Source organism: Salmo trutta, chromosome 22 (assembly GCF_901001165.1).
Source record: "Salmo trutta chromosome 22, fSalTru1.1, whole genome shotgun sequence".
NCBI classification, from domain to species: domain Eukaryota; kingdom Metazoa; phylum Chordata; class Actinopteri; order Salmoniformes; family Salmonidae; genus Salmo; species Salmo trutta.
This window is the reverse complement of record NC_042978.1, coordinates 6,197,055-6,216,148: the sequence shown is the minus strand read 5'-3', so window position 1 is coordinate 6,216,148 and position 19,094 is coordinate 6,197,055. Positions and strand designations below refer to the sequence as shown.

General features: G+C 42.9%; 1 protein-coding gene across 1 annotated transcript in view; it reads right to left on the bottom strand.

Annotated features, from left to right (window-relative positions):
* Positions 1-3,092: 3,092 nt before the first annotated feature.
* Positions 3,093-19,094, bottom strand: part of LOC115158938 (PEX5-related protein-like) — a 200,320-nt gene continuing 184,318 nt past the window's right edge. The window contains exons 8-13 of the mRNA XM_029708380.1: positions 15,265-15,408; positions 13,914-13,984; positions 11,944-12,153; positions 7,923-8,085; positions 3,647-3,804; positions 3,093-3,294 (exon numbers count right to left, since the gene is read on the bottom strand). Coding sequence (XP_029564240.1) covers positions 3,093-3,294; positions 3,647-3,804; positions 7,923-8,085; positions 11,944-12,153; positions 13,914-13,984; positions 15,265-15,408 — 948 coding nt within the window. The remainder of the gene's footprint in view (positions 3,295-3,646; positions 3,805-7,922; positions 8,086-11,943; positions 12,154-13,913; positions 13,985-15,264; positions 15,409-19,094) is intronic.

The window sequence follows — 19,094 nt, the reverse complement described above, 5'->3', positions numbered from 1 at the left end:
TGTAAGGCAGGTCCTCACCAGACATCACCGGCAACAACATTGCCTATGGGTACAAACCCACCGTCGCTGGACGAGACAGGACTGGCAAAAAGTGCTCTTCACTGACGAGTCGCGGTTATGTCTCACCAGGGATGATGGTCGGATTTGCGTTTATCGTCAAAGGAAAGAGCGTTACACCGAGGCCTGTACTCTGGAGCAGGATCGATTTGGAGGTGAAGGATCCATCATGGTCTGGGGGGGGGTGTCACAGCATCATCGGACTGAGCTTGTTGTCATTGCAGGCAATCTCAACGCTGTGCATTACAGGGAAGACATCCTCCTCCCTCATGTGGTACCCTTCCTGCAGGCTCATCCTGACATGACCCTCCAGCATGACAATGGCACCAGCCATACTGCTCATTCTGTGCATGATTTCCTGCAAGACAGGAATGTCAGTGAAGAGTCCGGATCTCAATCCCATTGAGCACGTCTGGGACCTGTTGTATCGGAGGGTGAGGGCTAGGGCCTTTTCCCCCAGAAATGTCCGGGAACTTGCAGGTGCCTAGGTGGAAGAGTGGGGTAACATCTCACAGCAAGAACTGGCAAATCTGGCGCAGTCCATGAGGAGGAGATGCACTGCAGTACATAATGCAGCTGGTGGCCACATCAGATACTGACTGTTACTTTTGATTTTGACCCCCCCTTTTCACCCCCCCCCTCCCCCCTTTGACACATTATTCAATTTCTGTTAGTCACATGTCTGTGGAACTTGTTCAGTTTAGTTGTTGAATCTTATGTTCATATAAATATTTACACGTTAAGATTGCTGAAAATAAATGCAGTTGACAGTGAGAAGACGTTTCTTTTTTTGCTGTGTTTAGATAAACCTGACATTAACATGAGATGTTGTGATGTTTTGTAACCTTTGAGGGCCCTCTGACCTCCAACATTACCTTTTACATATTGTAAAGCAATACATCATGTTGCACAAAAACGCTGTCTTCTAGAAAATAGTGTAATGCCTCAAATCCATTCACTGCAAAGCTTAATCTTTTGATTTAGTAATATGACACGAGTGAATAGTTTGAAAGTCATCCCAGCCATAAGCACAAACCTGAACAAATTCAACGGAATGTGTTTCTGACACGTGAAGTACATACGCAGCTCTGAGTGAAATGTAAAAAAAATTCAACCAATGAGAGTAAGGGAAAATCTGAGGAATATAATGAGTTGAGCACACCACGACTCATGAAGGATTCGGAGGATGCCAAGTATTAAAGAAAGTCAAAAATGAATCTGAGAATGACTTACATTAGTTGGCCAAAAAAATGGTGTAAATGTTAATATTGTTTTAGCATGCGTTTCGAGTAAGGCTTTACAATCTGCAAATTTCAGTAAGATAGGAGGAAATGATCAGTTTGTTTTCAAAGTGCAAGAAAAGTTAAAGAATTAAAAACTTTTGTAAGTTTGTGCCACTGAGTTATTTTAGGAAAATGCTTTAGTTTCCATGCAGTGCTTTTCCTCCCTAAAAAGAGGATAAAACCACCTCTAAAAAGGATCTATTGATTTTCTGATGAAAACGGTTTGAGTCCTACAGTTTATGGTGTAGTCTTGATGTCACTCACTAAATCCTTCCTGTAGGTCGATGGGCGTGACAATCCGAACACTCTGAAAGTACTGTAGTTGGATGAGGAAACCGTTTTTGTCAAACCTCAACACTGTTCAGCAACAGTATTCTTAGCATTTCTCTTTCTCTCTCTAGCTCAGTTCCTCGCAATTCGTTTGTTTTAATTTCGGTGTTCTTTAAGGCATTAGGGGAGAGTGGGGTATGTTGAGCCATTTTTTACATTCAGCATCACTACGTCAAGGGGAATATCATATTCTTTCTAACAAAGATATCTATATATATTTCAGGATGTTGTGTATCCCTGGAAATAATCAGAATTCATGTAAACATACAGTATGTTTTGAAATGTCCCCAAAAAATGGTATTTTGGCATAACTTACCCCAGGTATGGGGTAAATTAAGCAAGGGGACAGGGTAAGTGGAAACACCTTGGGGTAAGATTGTCAGGGACCGGGATGATGTTTCAATGTACCAATCCGTAGGCAAGTTACTACTCTATCAGAGCACACAGGTAAATCTTTGTTTTCTTTTTTTGTCTTCATTGTCATTCTTTTTTCATCCCTTGCTGCTGCTCAAATAGACTTCTTCCCTTCTCTCACTTCCTTGGCTGCTCTTTCAAGAACCTCGTGGGGCTAGATCCCAGCTTTTTTTTTTTACGTTTGTATGCACAGGGCATGATGATGTCTGCTCTGTAACAATAGAAATGCACTATCGAGTTCATATGCATGACAAATTGCAAAAATATTATGCATACAGCTGACAAAATACTATGCATCATTTGTATGGGATATACTGATTAGCCATTGGTTGAACTTGTCCCTGACCAAATGGCACAATTTACCCCAAAGCAACCATTTTGACTATATTAGGCCACACAGCTACAATGATGCACTTTCATGCTAGGTTAAGGACCTCATATTGTAGCTTATAGAGACCCAAACTGATCTATAAACCAGTCTTAAAACGATCTACTTTGGTTTAGATACAAGCATCATGAAACCTATAATAATACATTAATTTGACTTTGTGAAAATCGTTTTCATGGACCTAACTTCCTTACCACTTGTTCCATGTGGTTTCTTTCTTCACAGACTTCATGAAATGATAACCCCTTCCTAAATATTTGGTCACATGATTCATTTTGTGTATGGTTTCCTAGAAACAAGGGGTGGCTCAACCAACCCATTGGCATGACTTACCCCGCTCTCCCCTACTTGTACAATCTTTGCTCGTCCTTGTGATCTTCTGGAAAAATCACAAATTGCAGTGCAAATCCATCGCAAAATAGTCTCTTCTTCGAGCACATGCAGAACTCAAGACTGCAGAGGTACTTAGGAGTAGTAAAGATAGGCAAGTTCTTGTAGTGCGTGCAAAAAAGACCACACACTAGTCATCAACTGGACAAAACCGCTCTTTCCATCTGTACACTTTGGATTCTTGGCTGTTGGTAGGAGAATAGAGCCTTGTCTCCATGGCTCATCTCCACTCACATGTCCAGGTTGAAGGCTTTCATGAGTAGGTCTAGGTCTCCGATATTGGCCGCCTGGAAGAGCTCCGGCTGGTCCATCATGGAGAGGGCTATCCGCAGGGCGGCCCAGATATTCCCCGACATGACCTGGTGCGAGAGCTGCCGACTCCGGCTCTTCCGCTGCAGACTCAGGGCCGTTAGGAAGTTACTGGCCGCCTCCCTAAAAGACGAGGAAGACTTGACCATTAGAGAACCTTGTGATTATTTGCTATCATTACATTAGAGCGAGTGTTACTGGGTTTAGTGCTGATGTGTTTGACATATTAATAGGGACTTTGCTGATACTTGTAACATTACAGTGGTTAAACTTCAAGTCTAAGAAAACATTATTAGGCTCAATGTAATTCAGTGTCTCTGCCTCACTCCCCTCGAATGACTCTACCAGAGCAGAAACTCAAAGCCTTCTGCTGCGGTGCCAGGTGCTGTGTCGGAGAGCACCAGCTGGCTCTTAGTTAGACCTCCACCCACAACTCCTCCCTCCTCCACCACCCCTTGCCCCCTTGCTCACCCACCTGTGCGCTCCCAGGTTGATGCAGCTGATGCCCAGGTTGTAGCGGGACCTAATGAAGCCCGGCTGGAGCTCCAGGGCTCTGGTGTAGGCTTCCACTGCCTCCTCGCTGCGGTCCCCGTTAGCCAGTGTGGCACCCAGGCGGTTCCACAGCAGGTAGTCCTAGAGGAGACAGACAGGGGGAAGAAGTCAACACCGGAGGGGGACCGGAGGGGAGAATGATGACACATAGTATAGTGGTTGGTTTTGACGTTTGGTTTCAGACAGGGTCAGATGGTGTGAACCTAGCAACTGTCGACTGAGGGTATGTGGTTTGTTGGCAGATTTGAGGCCAACGAACCACAGATTTTTTTGCACTGTGATTCATTCCATCAGGCACTACATCACTAAAATGGTTTAGTATTGGAACATATTTGTTACTAATGATAATTATTGTGTAGTATAATGCGAAGTCCTATCAGAAACTAACAGTGGCTGCTTTGGTAGAGAAGTATTGCAAGTCAAATTAAGTAGAATTTTGTCTGTGATATAACGTCAATTTCGACACTACAATAAAGCATTTTTGAGAGCAGTACATAATTTGCCTGTTCTTCCACTGTATCTTTGGTGTGTACATGACTGTAATTTAGTTAGTGTGGTGTGATTGGGCTTGTATGCTCCGTGGTACATTATTTCTACCTCACATGGCAAAACACCCTGTGAAAACCTAGCAACGCTGAAGTTCCAAGGATCAAGTTCCTGAGTACGCGTCTCCCACCTGGGGCTATATCTGCATATACAGGGACACGGCCTGATACGGTGCGCTTTGGATTTTGTGCTGATATGCTCACCACTGCAGGACAGGGTTAACATAAGAAAAGCCTCATCGGACCCCACTTCAGGCCAATGATGCTTCTTTTTAACGTCAACATTCTTACAGTCTAATAAATATATTTCAGATATAGTATTGCAAAAATAATCATTTGATTGTATTTATGAAGGTCTTAGAATATAAAATAATTTATTTCAAAGAACACTATCGTATTCACCCATCTACACACAACACCCCATAATGACAAAGTTAAAACGTGTTTTAGGCAATTTTGTAAATTGAATGAAAAGGAAATACAGACCCCTGAGTCAATACTTTGTATAAGCAGCTTTGACAGTGATTACAGCTGTGAGTCTTTCTGGGTAAGTCTCTTAAGAGCTTTCCAAACCTGGATTGTGCAATATTTGCTCATTATTCTTTTAAAAATTCTTCAAGCTCTGTCAAATTGGTTGTTGATCATTGCTAGATAACCATTTTCAGGTCTTGCCATAGATTTTCAAGTAGATTTAAGTGAAAACTGTAACATTCAGGATGATTTACTGTCTTCTTGGTAAGAAACTCCAGTATAGATTTGGACTTGTTTTTTAAGTTATTGTCCTGCTGAAAGGTGAATTATTCTCCCAGTATCTGCAGTCTTAACTAGGTTTTCCTCCAGGATTTTGCCTGTGTTAAGCTGCATTTAGTTTTTTTTTTTCCTGAAAAACTCCCCAGTCCTTAAAACCTGTTTGGGATAGGGGGCAGTATTTTCATGGCCGGATAAAAAACGTACCCGATTTAATCTGGTTACTACTCCTGCCCAGAAACTAGAATATGCATATAATTAGTCGATTTGGATAGAGAACACTCTAAAGTTTCTAAAACTGTTTGAATGGTCTGTGAGTATAACAGAACTCATATGGCAGGCCAAAACCTGAGAAGATTCCATACAGGAAGTGCCCTGTCTGACAATTTATTGTCCTTCTGTAGCATCTCTATCGAAAATACAGCATCGGTGCTGTAACGTGACATTTTCTAAGGCTTCCATTGGCTCTCAGAAGGCGCCAGAAAGTGTAATGGGGTGTCTGCAGTCTCTGGGCTAAGAACAGCAGGAGTATTTGTTAGTGGTCAGGCTGGGAACACTGACACTGGAGATGCGCGTCCACGAGACTACTCCATTTTTTTCTTTCAGCCTTTGAATGAATACAACGTCGCCCGGTTGGAATATTATTGCTATTTTAGAAGAAAAATAGCATAAAAATTGATTTTAAACAGCGTTTGACATGCTTCGAAGTCCGGTAATGGAATATTTTGACATTTTGGTCACAAAATGTGCTCGTGCGTCACCCTTCGGATAGTGACCTCAACGCACGAACAAAACGGAGCTATTTCAATATAACTATGGATTATTTGGAACCAAAACAACATTTGTTGTTGAAGTAGAAGTCCTGGGAGTGCATTCTGACGAAGAACAGCAAAGGTAATCCAATTTTTCTTATAGTAATTCTGGGTTTAGTGAGCACCAAACTTGGTGGGTGTCAAATTAGCTAGCCTGTGATGGCCGAGCTATCTACTCAGAATATTGCAAAATGTGCTTTCGCCAAAAAGCTATTTTAAAATCTGACACCGCGATTGCATAAAGGAGTTCTGTATCTATAATTCTTAAAATAATTGTTATGTATTTTGTGAACGTTTATCATGAGTAATTTAGTAAATTCACTGGAAGTTTGCGGTGGGTATGCTAGTTCTGAACATCACATGCTAATGTAAAAAGCAGTTTTTTATATAAATATGAACTTGATTGAACAAAACATGCATGTATTGTATAACATAACGTCCTAGGAGTGTCATCTGATGAAGATCATCAAAGGTTAGTGCTGCATTTAGCTGTGGTTTTGGTTTTTGTGACATGTATGCTTGCTTTGAAAATGGCTGTGTGATTATTTTTGGCAGGGTACTCTCCTGACATAATCTAATGTTTTGCTTTCGCTGTAAAGCCTTTTTGAAATCGGACAGTGTGGTTAGATTAACGAGAGTTGTCTTTAAAATGGTGTAAAATAGTCATATGTTTGAGAAATTGAAGTTTTTGCATTTTTGAGGTATTTGTATTTTGCGCCACGCTCTACCATTGGATATTGGTGAGGCGTTCCGCTAACGGAACGTCTGTCCCTATAAGGTTAATGATTACAAGCATACCCATAACATGATTCAGCCACAACTATGCTTGAAAATATGGACAGTGGTACTGTGTTGTATTTAATTTTCCCCAAACATAACTTTGTGTCCTGAAAACAGTGTTAATTGCTTTACCACATTTGTTGCATTACTTTAGTGTCTTATTGCAAACAGGATGCATGTTTTTGAATATTTGTATTCTGTACAGGCTTCCTTATTTTCAATCTGTCAATTAGGTAAGTATTGTGGAGTAACTACAATGTTGTTGATCCATCCTCAGTTTTCTCCTTTCACATCCATTAAACTCATAACTGTTTTAAAATCACCATTGTCCTCATTGGGAAATCCCTTAATGGTTTCCATCCTCTCTGGCAGCTGAGTTAGGTAGGACACCTGTGTCTTTGTAGTGATTGGGTGTATTGATACACCATCCAAAGTGTAATTAATAACTTCACCATGCTCAAAGGGATATTCAATGTCTGCTACCAATAGGTGCCCTTCTTTGTGAGACATTGGAAAACCTCCCTGGTCTTTGTGGTTGAATCTATGTTTGAAATTCATTGCTCGACTGAGGGACCTTACAGATAATTGTACAGTATGTGTGGGATACAGAGATTAGGTAGACATTAAAAAATCATTTTAAACACTATTGTTGCACATAGTGTGAGTCCGTGCAACTTACCATGTGACTTGTTAAGTACATTTTTACTCCTGAACTTATTTAGGCTTTCCATAAGAAAGGGGTTGAATGCTTATCGAATCAAGACATCTCAGCTTCTCATTTTTTATTAATTTGTAAAAACTTCTAAAAACATAATTCCACTTTGACATTATGAGGTATTGTGTGTAGGCCAGTGACACAAAAATCACTATTTAATCCATTTTCATTTCAGGCTGTAACACAACAAAATGTGGAAAAAAGCAAGCAGTGTGAATACTTCCTGAAGGCACAGTAAAAAAATAGCAGAGTAATTAATAAAGTACATTTGTTTTGAGTCAACGCTCTCTGCTCTCCTAGTGTTAAAGGATAGGGGCTTGAGCTGCACCAAGCAGAGGCTGTAGTGCAGGGAGGGTGAATCAGGAGTTCATGAGAGTTGATTTCTCTCAAGTTTGGGATGAAGTGCTTCAGTGATTTGTGTGACAGTTTGGTGTGCCTCAGTGATTCTGTTTGCATGAACTCTCCCTTTCTCTCGCTATCTTGGGTCGTGTTTTGGGGATTCGTGACCTTGATCAGTCATCTGTGTGTGTGTGTGTGTGTGTGTGTGTGCACGTTCATACGCACATTTGTGTGTAAAGTGTTTACACTGCCCCCCCCTACCTCTGGCCGCACTGACAGGGCAGCATTGAAGGCCTCCACAGCTTTGTTGAACTCAGCGCTGATGTTGAACAGCACGCCCAGGCCCGTCTGCAGGTCCGGGTCGGTATCCCTGTTGTGCTGGGCAGCCTCCAGGAACAACTCCTTGACCTCCAGCAATTGGGAGCTGTGGGCAGACAAACTTGGCTTAGAGCCTATATGGAGTAGAGACACACTGGCAACCAGCAGAGTAATGCTCTTGAGAGTCCTTTCACAGCGCTGTTCATCCCCTTGTGTCCACTTTATTCGATTTCCACACCGATTGAGTGCAGGGAAGGGAGGAGAGAGAGAGAGAGAGAGAGAGAGAGAGAGAGAGAGAGAGAGAGAGAGAGAGAGAGAGAGGAGAGAGAGAGAGAGAGAGAGAGAGGAGAGAGAGAGAGAGAGAGAGAGAGAGAGAGATATGAGAGAGAGAGAGAGAGAGAGAGAGAGAGAGAGAGAGATAGAAAGAGAGAGAGAGAGAGAGAGAGAGAGAGAGAGAGGAGAGAGAGATAGGAGAAGAGAGAGAAGGAGAGGGAGAGATAGGAGAGAGATAGAGAGGATAAGAGAGAGAGGAGAGAGAAGAGAGAGGAGGAGAGAGAGAGAGAGAGAGAGAGAGAGGAGAGAGAGAGAGAGAGAGCGAGAGAGAGAGAGGAGGACGAGAGAGAGAGAGAGAGAGGAGAGAGAGAGAGAGAGGGAGAGAGAGAGAGAGAGAGGAGAGAGAGAGAGAGATAGAGAGAGAGATAGGAGAGAGAGAGAGAGCAGAGAGAGAGAGAGAGATAGGAGAGGAAGAGAGAGAGAAGAGAGAGAGAGAGAGAAGAGAGAGAGAAGAGGAGAGAGAGGAGAGAGAGAGAGAGAGGGAGAGAGAGAGAGAAGAAGAGAGAGAGAGAGAGAGGAGAGAGAGAGGAGAGAGAGGAGAGAGAGAGAAGAGAGAGAGAGAGGAGAGAGAGAAGAGAGAGAGAGAGAGAAGAGATAGAGGAAGAAGAGAGAGGAGAGTAGAGAGATAGAAGAGAGAGGAGGAGAAGAGAGAGAGAGAGGAGAGAGAGAGAGAGAGAGAGAGAGAGAAGAGAGAGAGAGAGAGGGAGATCGAGAGGAAGAGAGAGAGGAGAGGAGAGAGAGAGAGAGAGAGAGAGAGAAGAGGAGAGATGAGAGGAGGAGAGAGAGAGAGAGAGAGAAGAGAGAGAGAGAGATAGAGCAGAGAGAGAGAGAGAGAGAGAGAGAGAGAAGAGAGAGAGAGAGAGAGAGAGAGGAGGAGAAGACGGAGAGAGGAATGAGAGAGAGGAGAGAGAGGGAGAGAGAGAGAAGAGAGAGAGAGAGAGAGAGAGAGAGAGCAGAGATGGAGTAGAGGAGATGCAGAGAGAGCGAAGAGGAGTGAGAGAGAAGAGAGAAGAGAGAGAGAGAGAGAGAAGAAGAGAGGAGGAGAAGAGGAGAAGAAGGAGAGAGATAGTAGAGAGAGGAGAGAGGAGAGAGATAGAGAGAGATGAGATAGAAGAGAGAGGAGAGAGATAGAGATAGAGAGAGAGAGAGAGCAGGAGAAGAGGAGAGTAGAGAGATAGAGGAGAGAGAGAGAGAGGAAGAGAGAGAGGATAGATGGGAGGAGAGGTAGTAGAGGAGGAGAGAGAGGAGAGAGAGAGTAGGGTGGAGAGTAGGGAGCGATGAGAGAGAGAGAGAGAGAGAGTGAAGACAGTGAAGGGGGAGACGTTAGAGGGGGGCTGGTGCACTTGCACCCTGCAATCTCACTGTTGACTAGAGGGATTTGAATGTCATTATGCGTTTTCCTTCCTATAGAGTGGAGAATTCATTATACAGTGGGGGGAAAAAGTATTTGATCCCCTACTGATTTTGTACGTTTTGCCACTGAATAACGAATGATTGAGCAGTCGATAATTTTAATGGTAGGTTATTATTTGAAAAGTGGAGAGACAGAAATAAACAACAAAAATATCCAGAAAAATGCTGTGTCCAAAAATGTTATAATTGATTTGCATTTTAATGAGGGAAATAAGTATTTGACCCCCTCTCAATCAGAAAGATTTCTGGCTCCCAGGTGTCTTTTATACAGGTAACGAACTGAGATTAGGAGCACACTCTTAAAGGGAGTGCTCCTAACCGCAGCTTGTTACCTGTAAAAAAGACAACTGTCCACAGAAGCAATCAATCAATCAGATTCCAAACTCTCCACCATGGCCAAGACCAAAGAGCTCTCCAAGGATGTCAGGGACAAGATTGTAGACCTACACAAGGCTGGAATGGGCTACAAGACCATCGCCAAGCAGCTTGGTGAGAAGGTGACAACATTTGGTGCGATTATTCGCAAATGGAAGAAACACAAAAGAACTGTCAATATCCCTCGGCCTGGGGCTCCATGCAAGATCTCACCTCGTGGGGTTGCAATGATCATGAGAACGGTGAGGAATCAGCCCAGAACTACAAGGGAGGATCTTGTCAATGATCTCAAGGCAGCTGGGACCATAGTCACCAAGAAAACAATTGGTAACACACTACGCCGTGAAGGACTGAAATCCTGCACCGCCCGCAAGGTCCCCCGCTCAAGAATACATATTCATGCCCGTCTGAAGTTTGCCAATGAACATCTGAATGATTCAGAGGACAACTGGTGAAAGTGTTGTGGTCAGATGAGACCGAAATGGAGCTCTTTGGCATCAACTCAACTCGCCATGTTTGGAGGAGGAGGAATGCTGCGTATGACCCCAAGAACACCATCTCCACCGTCAAACATGGAGGTGGAAACATTATGCTTTGGGGGTGTTTTTCTGCTAAGGGGACAGGACAACTTCGCCGCATCAAAGGGATGATGGACGGGTCCATGTACTGTCAAATCTTGGGTGAGAACCTCCTTCCCTCAGCCAGGGCATTGAAAATGGGTCGTGGATGGGTATTCCATCATGACAATGACCCAAAACACACGGCCAAAGTAACAAAGGAGTGGCTCAAGAAGAAGCACATTAACGTCCTGGAGTGGCCTAGCCAGTCTCCAGACCTTAATCCCATAGAAAATCTGTGGCGGGAGCTGAAGGTTCGAGTTGCCAAACGTCAGCCTCTAAACCTTAATGACTTGGAGAAGATCTGCAAAGAGGAGTGGGACAAAATCCCTCCTGAGATGTGTGCAAACCTGGTGGCCAACTACAAGAACGTCTGACCTCTGTGATTGCCAACAAGGGTTTTTCCACCAAGTACTAAGTCATGTTTTGCAGAGGGGTCAAATACTTATTTCCCTCATTAAAATGCAAATCATTTTATAACATTTTTGACATGCGTTTTTCTGGATTTTTTTGTTGTTATTCTGTCTCTCACTGTTCAAATAAACCTACCATTAAAATTATAGACTGATCAGTTCTTTGTAAGTGGGCAAACGTACAAAATCAGCAGGGGATCAAATACTTTTTTCCCCCACTGTATAGGCTCCTAACTGATCATTATTTTCATGTGACACCTAAAAGTATGCCTTGAAAAGGAAAGAGCACCCTGAATTGTGGTTGTTTTAACATTGAATACACGTGAGAGCACGCTTGCTCGATCGGCAAGGAAATTACGCCCACACCAGCTGTGCTTGAAAAACCTTGAAATAACGTTTCCTTTCATTTATGACAGGAGGTAATAGTCATTGCACTGAAACAACTGAGTTTCTAAAACGAAACTGTTAAAAATAACATAACTGAGAATAAAGCACACCGTAGCATAAAATATGCATGAATGAGCCATTCCGTAATATTGTCACAGTGCTCAGGCTAAGAGATTGTAAAGGAGAGAGAGAGAATGCCAGCAATGTGCTTTAAAAAAGTGATAGATGTCAGATTTAGTGTTCTTGAATGAAGGTGCCCTGGAGCATACTTCTCCAATGTTAACTGTGTAATCCTGAATGGCCTGCATTTCTCCTCTTTCTCCGTATTGTAGTCTTCCTATACGATTCTCCTACAAAATGAGCATGCATTTACACCTATGGGATCTTTGCTAGTGCTATCCAGTCCTTATATTACACCTCTCATACCTGCCCACAGTAGAGACACGAGACATCCCACGTTGGGAGCCCGGGGAGCCCGCCAGGTGTCTCTTGCCCTTCAGCAGGTGCTTGTACTTGGAGTTGTGGCGGAGCCAGCACAGCAGCGCCTCACAGGCATCCTGTCTCATGCCCGTGTTGGTCAGGCTCACCGCCAGGGCCATGAGGGCCTGGAGGTTGTTGGGGTGGAGTTCCAGACACCTGGAGATACAGAGAGAGGGGGCGAAGAGGGGGTGAATAGGGGTAGTGAGCACTTCAAAGGGTTTGACAGACACTAATTTGGACAGGCCACAGCTAAGGAACATCAGGAGGCTGGGGTCAGGTGACAAAGACCAGTCCCCTCTTGGGGTGACATACAAGTATCCCAGGCAAGCATATTGCCTTCAAAAGCATTTGGTTCATAGGAGTTACTTTGGGGCTTGCAATTGTTACTCTCCACTTAGAAAAAGGTTTTGTCTTGTTCGCAGTGTTGCATCAGAACTATAATATTATGAGATATTAAAAGAGCTATGTTGGACGAACAACAAGGATTAGCGAGCACTCGGGGAAGAGCCAAACCATGATTTGGCTTTCATCAAATGTTCCACTGAGATTTGTGACGGTCAATGCTACAACTTCCTTGTTATCTCAGGAAAACCAAATTATTTTTGGCAGACTTGCTACTGTGCCATGGGTCTCTATATGTTATATAAAGTTAGTTTACAATTGGTATACAGTGCCGAAGCTCCGTTCATCTTTTAAGATAACGTGTTATCTGCTACAACTTTTCTTTTTTTCTCAGAGTTCTCTAATCCAGGCTCCTCAGGAATACATTAAAAGTCAGCTAAAACAAAATGTAAAAGCAGTGTGGTATTAATAACGGAACAGTGCTGGATTTCAGGAGATGAGTCATTCTGAGGAGATTATATAAAAGCGTTACAGTTTTAAACCATTGGTTTTAATATCAATGATTAATTAACCCAAATGCACTTGATTTAATGTTGTTCCTTTGTACAAGATGGTTGCATTCATCTGCAGTGAATGAAATCCAAGCACTGGCCTAGGATCTTATGAAATGCACATTTAATTGGATCAGCAATTTGTGGATGTGCATTGAGCGTAAAAGTACTGTCTGTGTTGCTGTTCTGTGTCTCTTTTGATTTCCTTGCAAGTGTTTACATTCTCACAGATGGATCAAGCTGTTGTTTGATCTGTTGTTTGTCCTATCTACCGACCGAGCGTGCCTTCTGACAAGGGAATATAAAATGGGCCATCTTTCCACTTGTGGAGCACGACACCTTTGGCTCTCCGATATAATCCACTGGACCATGTGGCATGTATATTCGAAGGAAAAAAAATCACTAAAATGTATTTTCTTCATGGCTGTAGATCAAGCCAGTCGATAAAATTTAGTAGTACCTTAGCCTAGAAACAGGGCTTTGAATACCTTAGATACAATATCTAACTTTAACATAAAAAGGGTTTTCATCTAAGATGTGTGGTATCCCGGGAGGTTTACCCCGGGGGGTGGTATTAGAGGGGAGGTACGTGCTGCGACGTTGGCTCCCTCTGCTGGGAGTACACGAGCTGGACCCCCAACACGGATGGCTCCAAATGGAGGTAATTAGGGGGAAGTGCCAACCAGCCGTGGAGGCCAAATAAAAGGAGCACTGTGGCACACTGCGGAAGAGAACCGGGAGAGACCGACACAGAGCCAAAGCTGAGAAGAAGGACCAAGCCAAACCTATGTGATTTTCTTTGTTATGTTTATTTTATGGCCTACTAAAGTCGTGTTTTCTGACTAAAACCTCCCGGTCTCTGTGTTAATCTCTGCACGCTCAACCCAACACCCCACGGTTTACCACAGACGGCTATACATTTCTGAAGCAGTTGAGGAATATTCGAAACTACAGAGCGTGCAGTGTATTGCCGTGTTTGTGGTGAAGCCTGTGGGTCCACGCTGCGCAGTAACACCTCCTTACCTCTGGAGGGAGACAATAGCAGCCTGCTCGTTCTCATTCTCGGCCTGGGTGGTCCCCAACACTTGCCAAGCCTGGGGAGACAATAGGGAGCATTGAACAACAGGGTCATCACCTGGGCTTAACACCCTCTCCAAGGAGACACGGTGTGGTCCAGATGCAGAGCTCAGCACTCTCTGAGGCATAGGATGACACACTCGCAGTCAATGCTCTAAGTACCACTCACACAGCCACTTCTGCCATTGGTAAAGAACAGAACAGTCAGGAAGCATCTTGTATCTCAAACAGTCTCTGCAATACAAACTTTTGTCTGAAGTTTGTCTAAGGTGAAGTTAGGACACATCAAAATACAATTGAAGCAGTTAATATTGCAAGGTGAATAGCTTTGAGGTTTGTCTTCTTACAGAAACAGTAGTGTTCTGCCAGCCAAGTTCATTTAGGATTGCTGAGCCTCCTCCTCAGTCTGGTATTGGGGGTTTCCTATTAAGATGATGCATCCTGGTATTGTATTGTTCTGAAGAGCCAATAAGAATGAATTAATGAGATCAAGTTGCAGGGCATATTTCACATACTACTTTTGGAAAGGCTCACTCGAGACACTTGGCAACCAACCAAATTCATTAGGTGTACCTGATAAGTTCTGAAACCCAACTTTGAATCTCCATACCATCCAAGGATTGCATTTGGACAGTTGCTGAATCTGCAATCCAAACAGACTAGATTACATCCATCTTTCAGTCTCTGTGAAGAAACATATGCTCTATGCAGGTTAATCCGCATTCTGGTTTATTTTGTGAATTGACATTGATACTGAATTTGTGAGTATCGATGTCAGGGTGACATTAGCTACAAACTATCCAGAGGTCTCTGCAGCAGAGAGATAAGCAACCAAGCACGCTAGGAGGACGTTTGTGATCATATTAGTTCCATACACTGTGGAATCATTTTAGGGCATTCCCGAGTTCCGTTTTCTATTAATGTGGGCTCTCTGAGGCTGTAAAGAGATTACTGCTGTTACAATAGAGAGGAAATGAGCAGGAGAGAAAAACATGACAAAATAGCTATTACTCAACCCATTGGGAAAATTGACAATTCTCATTGGGAGATGAAGAAAGCGTAGTTTTGCTACAGTAAACCACTCTACTTAACAGAATTCCCCAGTCCGCCACTAGCAATCAGCGTCGGCCACTTAGCACTCTCTGAGTGTTGACCATACACATGATTTGTGAAGTTCTGAGTATGGTGTTATCTGAACAGGCTGATTGCCAGTATATTATGGTCCTGTGTGAAAGTCATGCTGGAAATGTGTGTGATTGCTGTGCCTGTGTCTCATCAGCCCCCTGTGCCTGTTCACCTCTGAGTCCTGGGGATCCTGTAAAATGGCCCCCTCCAGTAACAGGACAGCGTTGGGCAGGTCTCCCTCTTTGGACTTTCGAAACCCCTCCTCAAATGCATTGGGCCAGTCCTTGTAGGGGTTGTCCGTGTGAAAGTAGTAGCCCTGTCACCAATGGGGAATAAAATAACAGTAACGGGAACATCAGCAATGTCAGCGCTCTGACTCTGTATTTAAAAAAAAAATGGTGACCCTGAGCAACTTTCCTCTAGAATACAATATTTAAGCAAAACTCCCAGGGCTCTATTTTAACAAACCTAATGGTAAATCTAAGCACTGGCAGTAGCACTATAGGTCCGGAGGTGTGTCAGAAATATGTTTCCTATTTTCACAAATGTTATTATGAGCGCAATAGCTGGCGATAGTGCGACAGGGCTGGTTTTTAAAGAATCAACAAGTTGTAGTGGTGACAAGGGCTCGGCCACTCATTGGCTAATCAAGTTGTTCCCTGGCTTAATACTGCATGCGTTTGTCTAAAGTTCTGTAGCTAATGCCGCGTTAACGTGCTAGTCGGAAATTGGAACCTTAAGAGTTAAAATGAACTATTTGTGTAAAGCTTCCCATGGGTTGATTCTGGTACCTCCCGAATGGGAAACTTGGGATTCGACTCTTCTGCCTAGGTTAGCAAGTCAAATTTCAGAGTTACCTAGTTCTGACTAGCAAGTGAACGACAGTCTTTGCGTTGTCATCAACTCCAATTCGGCTAGGGGCGCGAATTATCTTGTCCTAGTCCATTGTGGATTGATACCACGGTTTATTACGGGACAGATCAAAATTTAACTCGAGGTGTCATAAAAATATTATGTACCAACCTTCCCAATGTAAAAAATGAAAAAAATAAATCACAAAACTCTCCCCTTGTATTGTAATAAAAAATGTAACACCCTCCCCTTTCATTGAATTAACTAAAAATAATGTTTACGACCACAAATAATAACTGTAGGGACCCTGTGTTTATAAACATGGATATCAACTTTGCCACTTCAGTATGTTTTTGTGGCACAGTTGAAGCCACGCAGGTCTACAGGCCAAAAGTTTGAGGGTTTGCCAACTACTACAGACAAGCTCACTCTCCCTGCCTGTGTCATTACACTACAATCAGAGCCGGCTGCAGACAATGATCAGCTAGGGGTAAATCAGATTTAACATTTTGATGCTATATTAAATGATCAGCTAGGGGTAAATCAGATTTAACATTTTGATGCTATATTATATAAAATTTAACAAAACAAATTTTCCACCAACATGTTTCTGTGCTAATGGACCACTCAACCAATAAACAAAAAATACTGACTTCAGGCACTTCAATATCATGGTTTGTGTTTCCCCCCCAAAAAGTGTATCCCTCCCAACCTCATTGTCTGCAGCCGGCTCTGAAGACTTGGCTGGACAATCTCTGAATGTAATTCTTAACTTTTTGAATTCATCAATTGGCCACTGCACAGTTTGGAATGATTGATTTTATTTGTCAGTTAAAAAAATACAAATATACACAAAGATTTTAAAAAGTGACTGGGATTGCACAATAAAGTCAAGGACTTCCATTGTGGTCCCTATTTTTTAAAATATTTTTTTACATTTATACATAGAATTACATAGATAGACACATTACAGAGATGCTCAACCTCCAGATGAGTATGAGAGGGGAGTTTAAGTAAAAGCTTGTTTGGCTTGAAGCTTATGCTTTAGATGCGTGGGGCTGCTGGTGAACCATGATGTGCAGGCATAATCAAAGTGACACTGGACTAGCGAACTTGCCCGAGTCTTTAGGGTGTCTATAGCGAGGTTAACATCCAATTGGCGACAGATTTTTATGCAAATATTCTAATATCATCAAAAAACAATATGCCATTTCAGAGTTTCCTTTAGGATGATTTTAATTTACTGGACATTTGAGAAATTGTACGGACATCCATATGCATTCAGATCCAACCTGGCGCAGCCAATGCCATTAATAAACGAGGGATGTTGGCCAAATGAGCCACATTTACATGTCCTTAAAAACACTTTGTGTTTCGATGTGTAGCATATGCAAAACCTTATAGCCTATTATTTGTATTGTTTGTTTAGGCTACTTTCCTAAAACAATAATTGTCCACCGAAAGGTTCAGCTGTCAGAGATTTGGGCACTAAATGTATAAGGGCATTGCATACATGGGCCTATAGGCTTAGGTGTCCACTGTATGATATTAATATTTTAATAAATATATACAGTACCAGTCAAAAGTTTGGACACACCTACTCATTCAAGGCTTTCTCTTTATTTTTACTATTTTCTACATTGTAGAATAATAGTGAAGACATCAGCAATATAAAATAACACACATGGAATCATGTAGTAACCAAAAAAGTGTTAAACAAATAAAATATATTTTGTGTTCTTCAAAGTAGCCACCCTTTGCCTTGATGACAGCTTTGCACACTCTTAGCATTCTTTCAACCAGCTTCACCAGTTTTGAAGGAGTTCCCACATATGCTGAGCACCTTTCCTTCACTCTGTGGTCCAACTCATCCCAAACCATCTCAATTGGGTTGAGGTCGGGTGATTGTGGAGGCCAGGTCATCTGATGCAGCACTCCAACACTCTCCTTGGTCAAATAGCACTTACACAGCCTGGAGGTGTGTTGGGTCATTGTCCTGTTGAAAAAAAAAAGATAGTCCCACTAAGCGCAAACCAGATGGGATGGCGTATCTCTCTGGAGAGATCTGAAAATAGCTGTGAAGTGATGCTTCCCATCCAACTTGACAGAGCTTGAGAGGATCTGCAGAGAAGAATGGGAGAATGTTCGATCGGGTTCAAGTCCAGGCTCTGGCTGGGCCACTCAAGGACAGACGGAGACTTGTCCTGAAGTCACTCCTGTGTTGTCTTGGCTCTGTGCTTAGGATCGTTGTCCTGCGCTAAGGTGAACCTTTGCCCCGGTCTGAGGTCCTGAGCACTCTGGAGCAGGTTTTCATCAAGGATCTCTCTGTACTTTGCTCTGTTCATCTTTGCCTCAAACCTGACTAGTCTTCCAATCCCTGCCTCAGAAAACCATCCCCACATCATGATGCTGCCATCACCATGCTTCACCATAGCCTTCCCTGTAGCTCAGTTGGTAGAGCATGGTGTTTGCAACACCAGGGTTGTGGGTTCGATTCCCACGGGGGGCCAGCACAGAAAAAAAAAAAAAAAAAGTATGAAATGTATGCATTCGCATTGAAATGTATGTAAGTCGCTCTGGATAAGAGCGTCTGCTAAATGACGTAAATGTAAAAATGTAATGTAAATGGATGTCGTAGAGAGATCTGAAAATAGCTGTGAAGTGATGCTCTCCATCCAACTTGACAGAGTTTGAGAGGATCTGCAGAGAAGAACGGGAGAAACTCCCCAAATACAGGTGTGCCAAGCTTGTAGCGTCATACCCAAGAAGACTTGAGGCTGTAATCGCTGCCAAAGGTGCTACAACAAAGTAATGAGTAAAAGGGTCTGAATACTTTTTTTTTTATTGAACAAACAATATACTTGCAGTGAAGCCGCTCAACAACTACACAACACCAGTCATCCAACAGACTCAGAGCGACACACAGAAGAGCGACACACAGAAGCATCCAGGGTCAATGCCCTGCTCAAGGGCACGTTGACAGATCCCCCACAAGGGCAAAATCGGGGACCCGAACTCTCCAAGATTCCCCCACAGTTCCCCAATAGCTGTCCCTCAACCATCTGAGACCCCTCCCACAGCCCCCCCAAGAAAAAATACAAATAATACTTATGTAAATGTGATATTTACGCATTTTCTTTTTAATACATA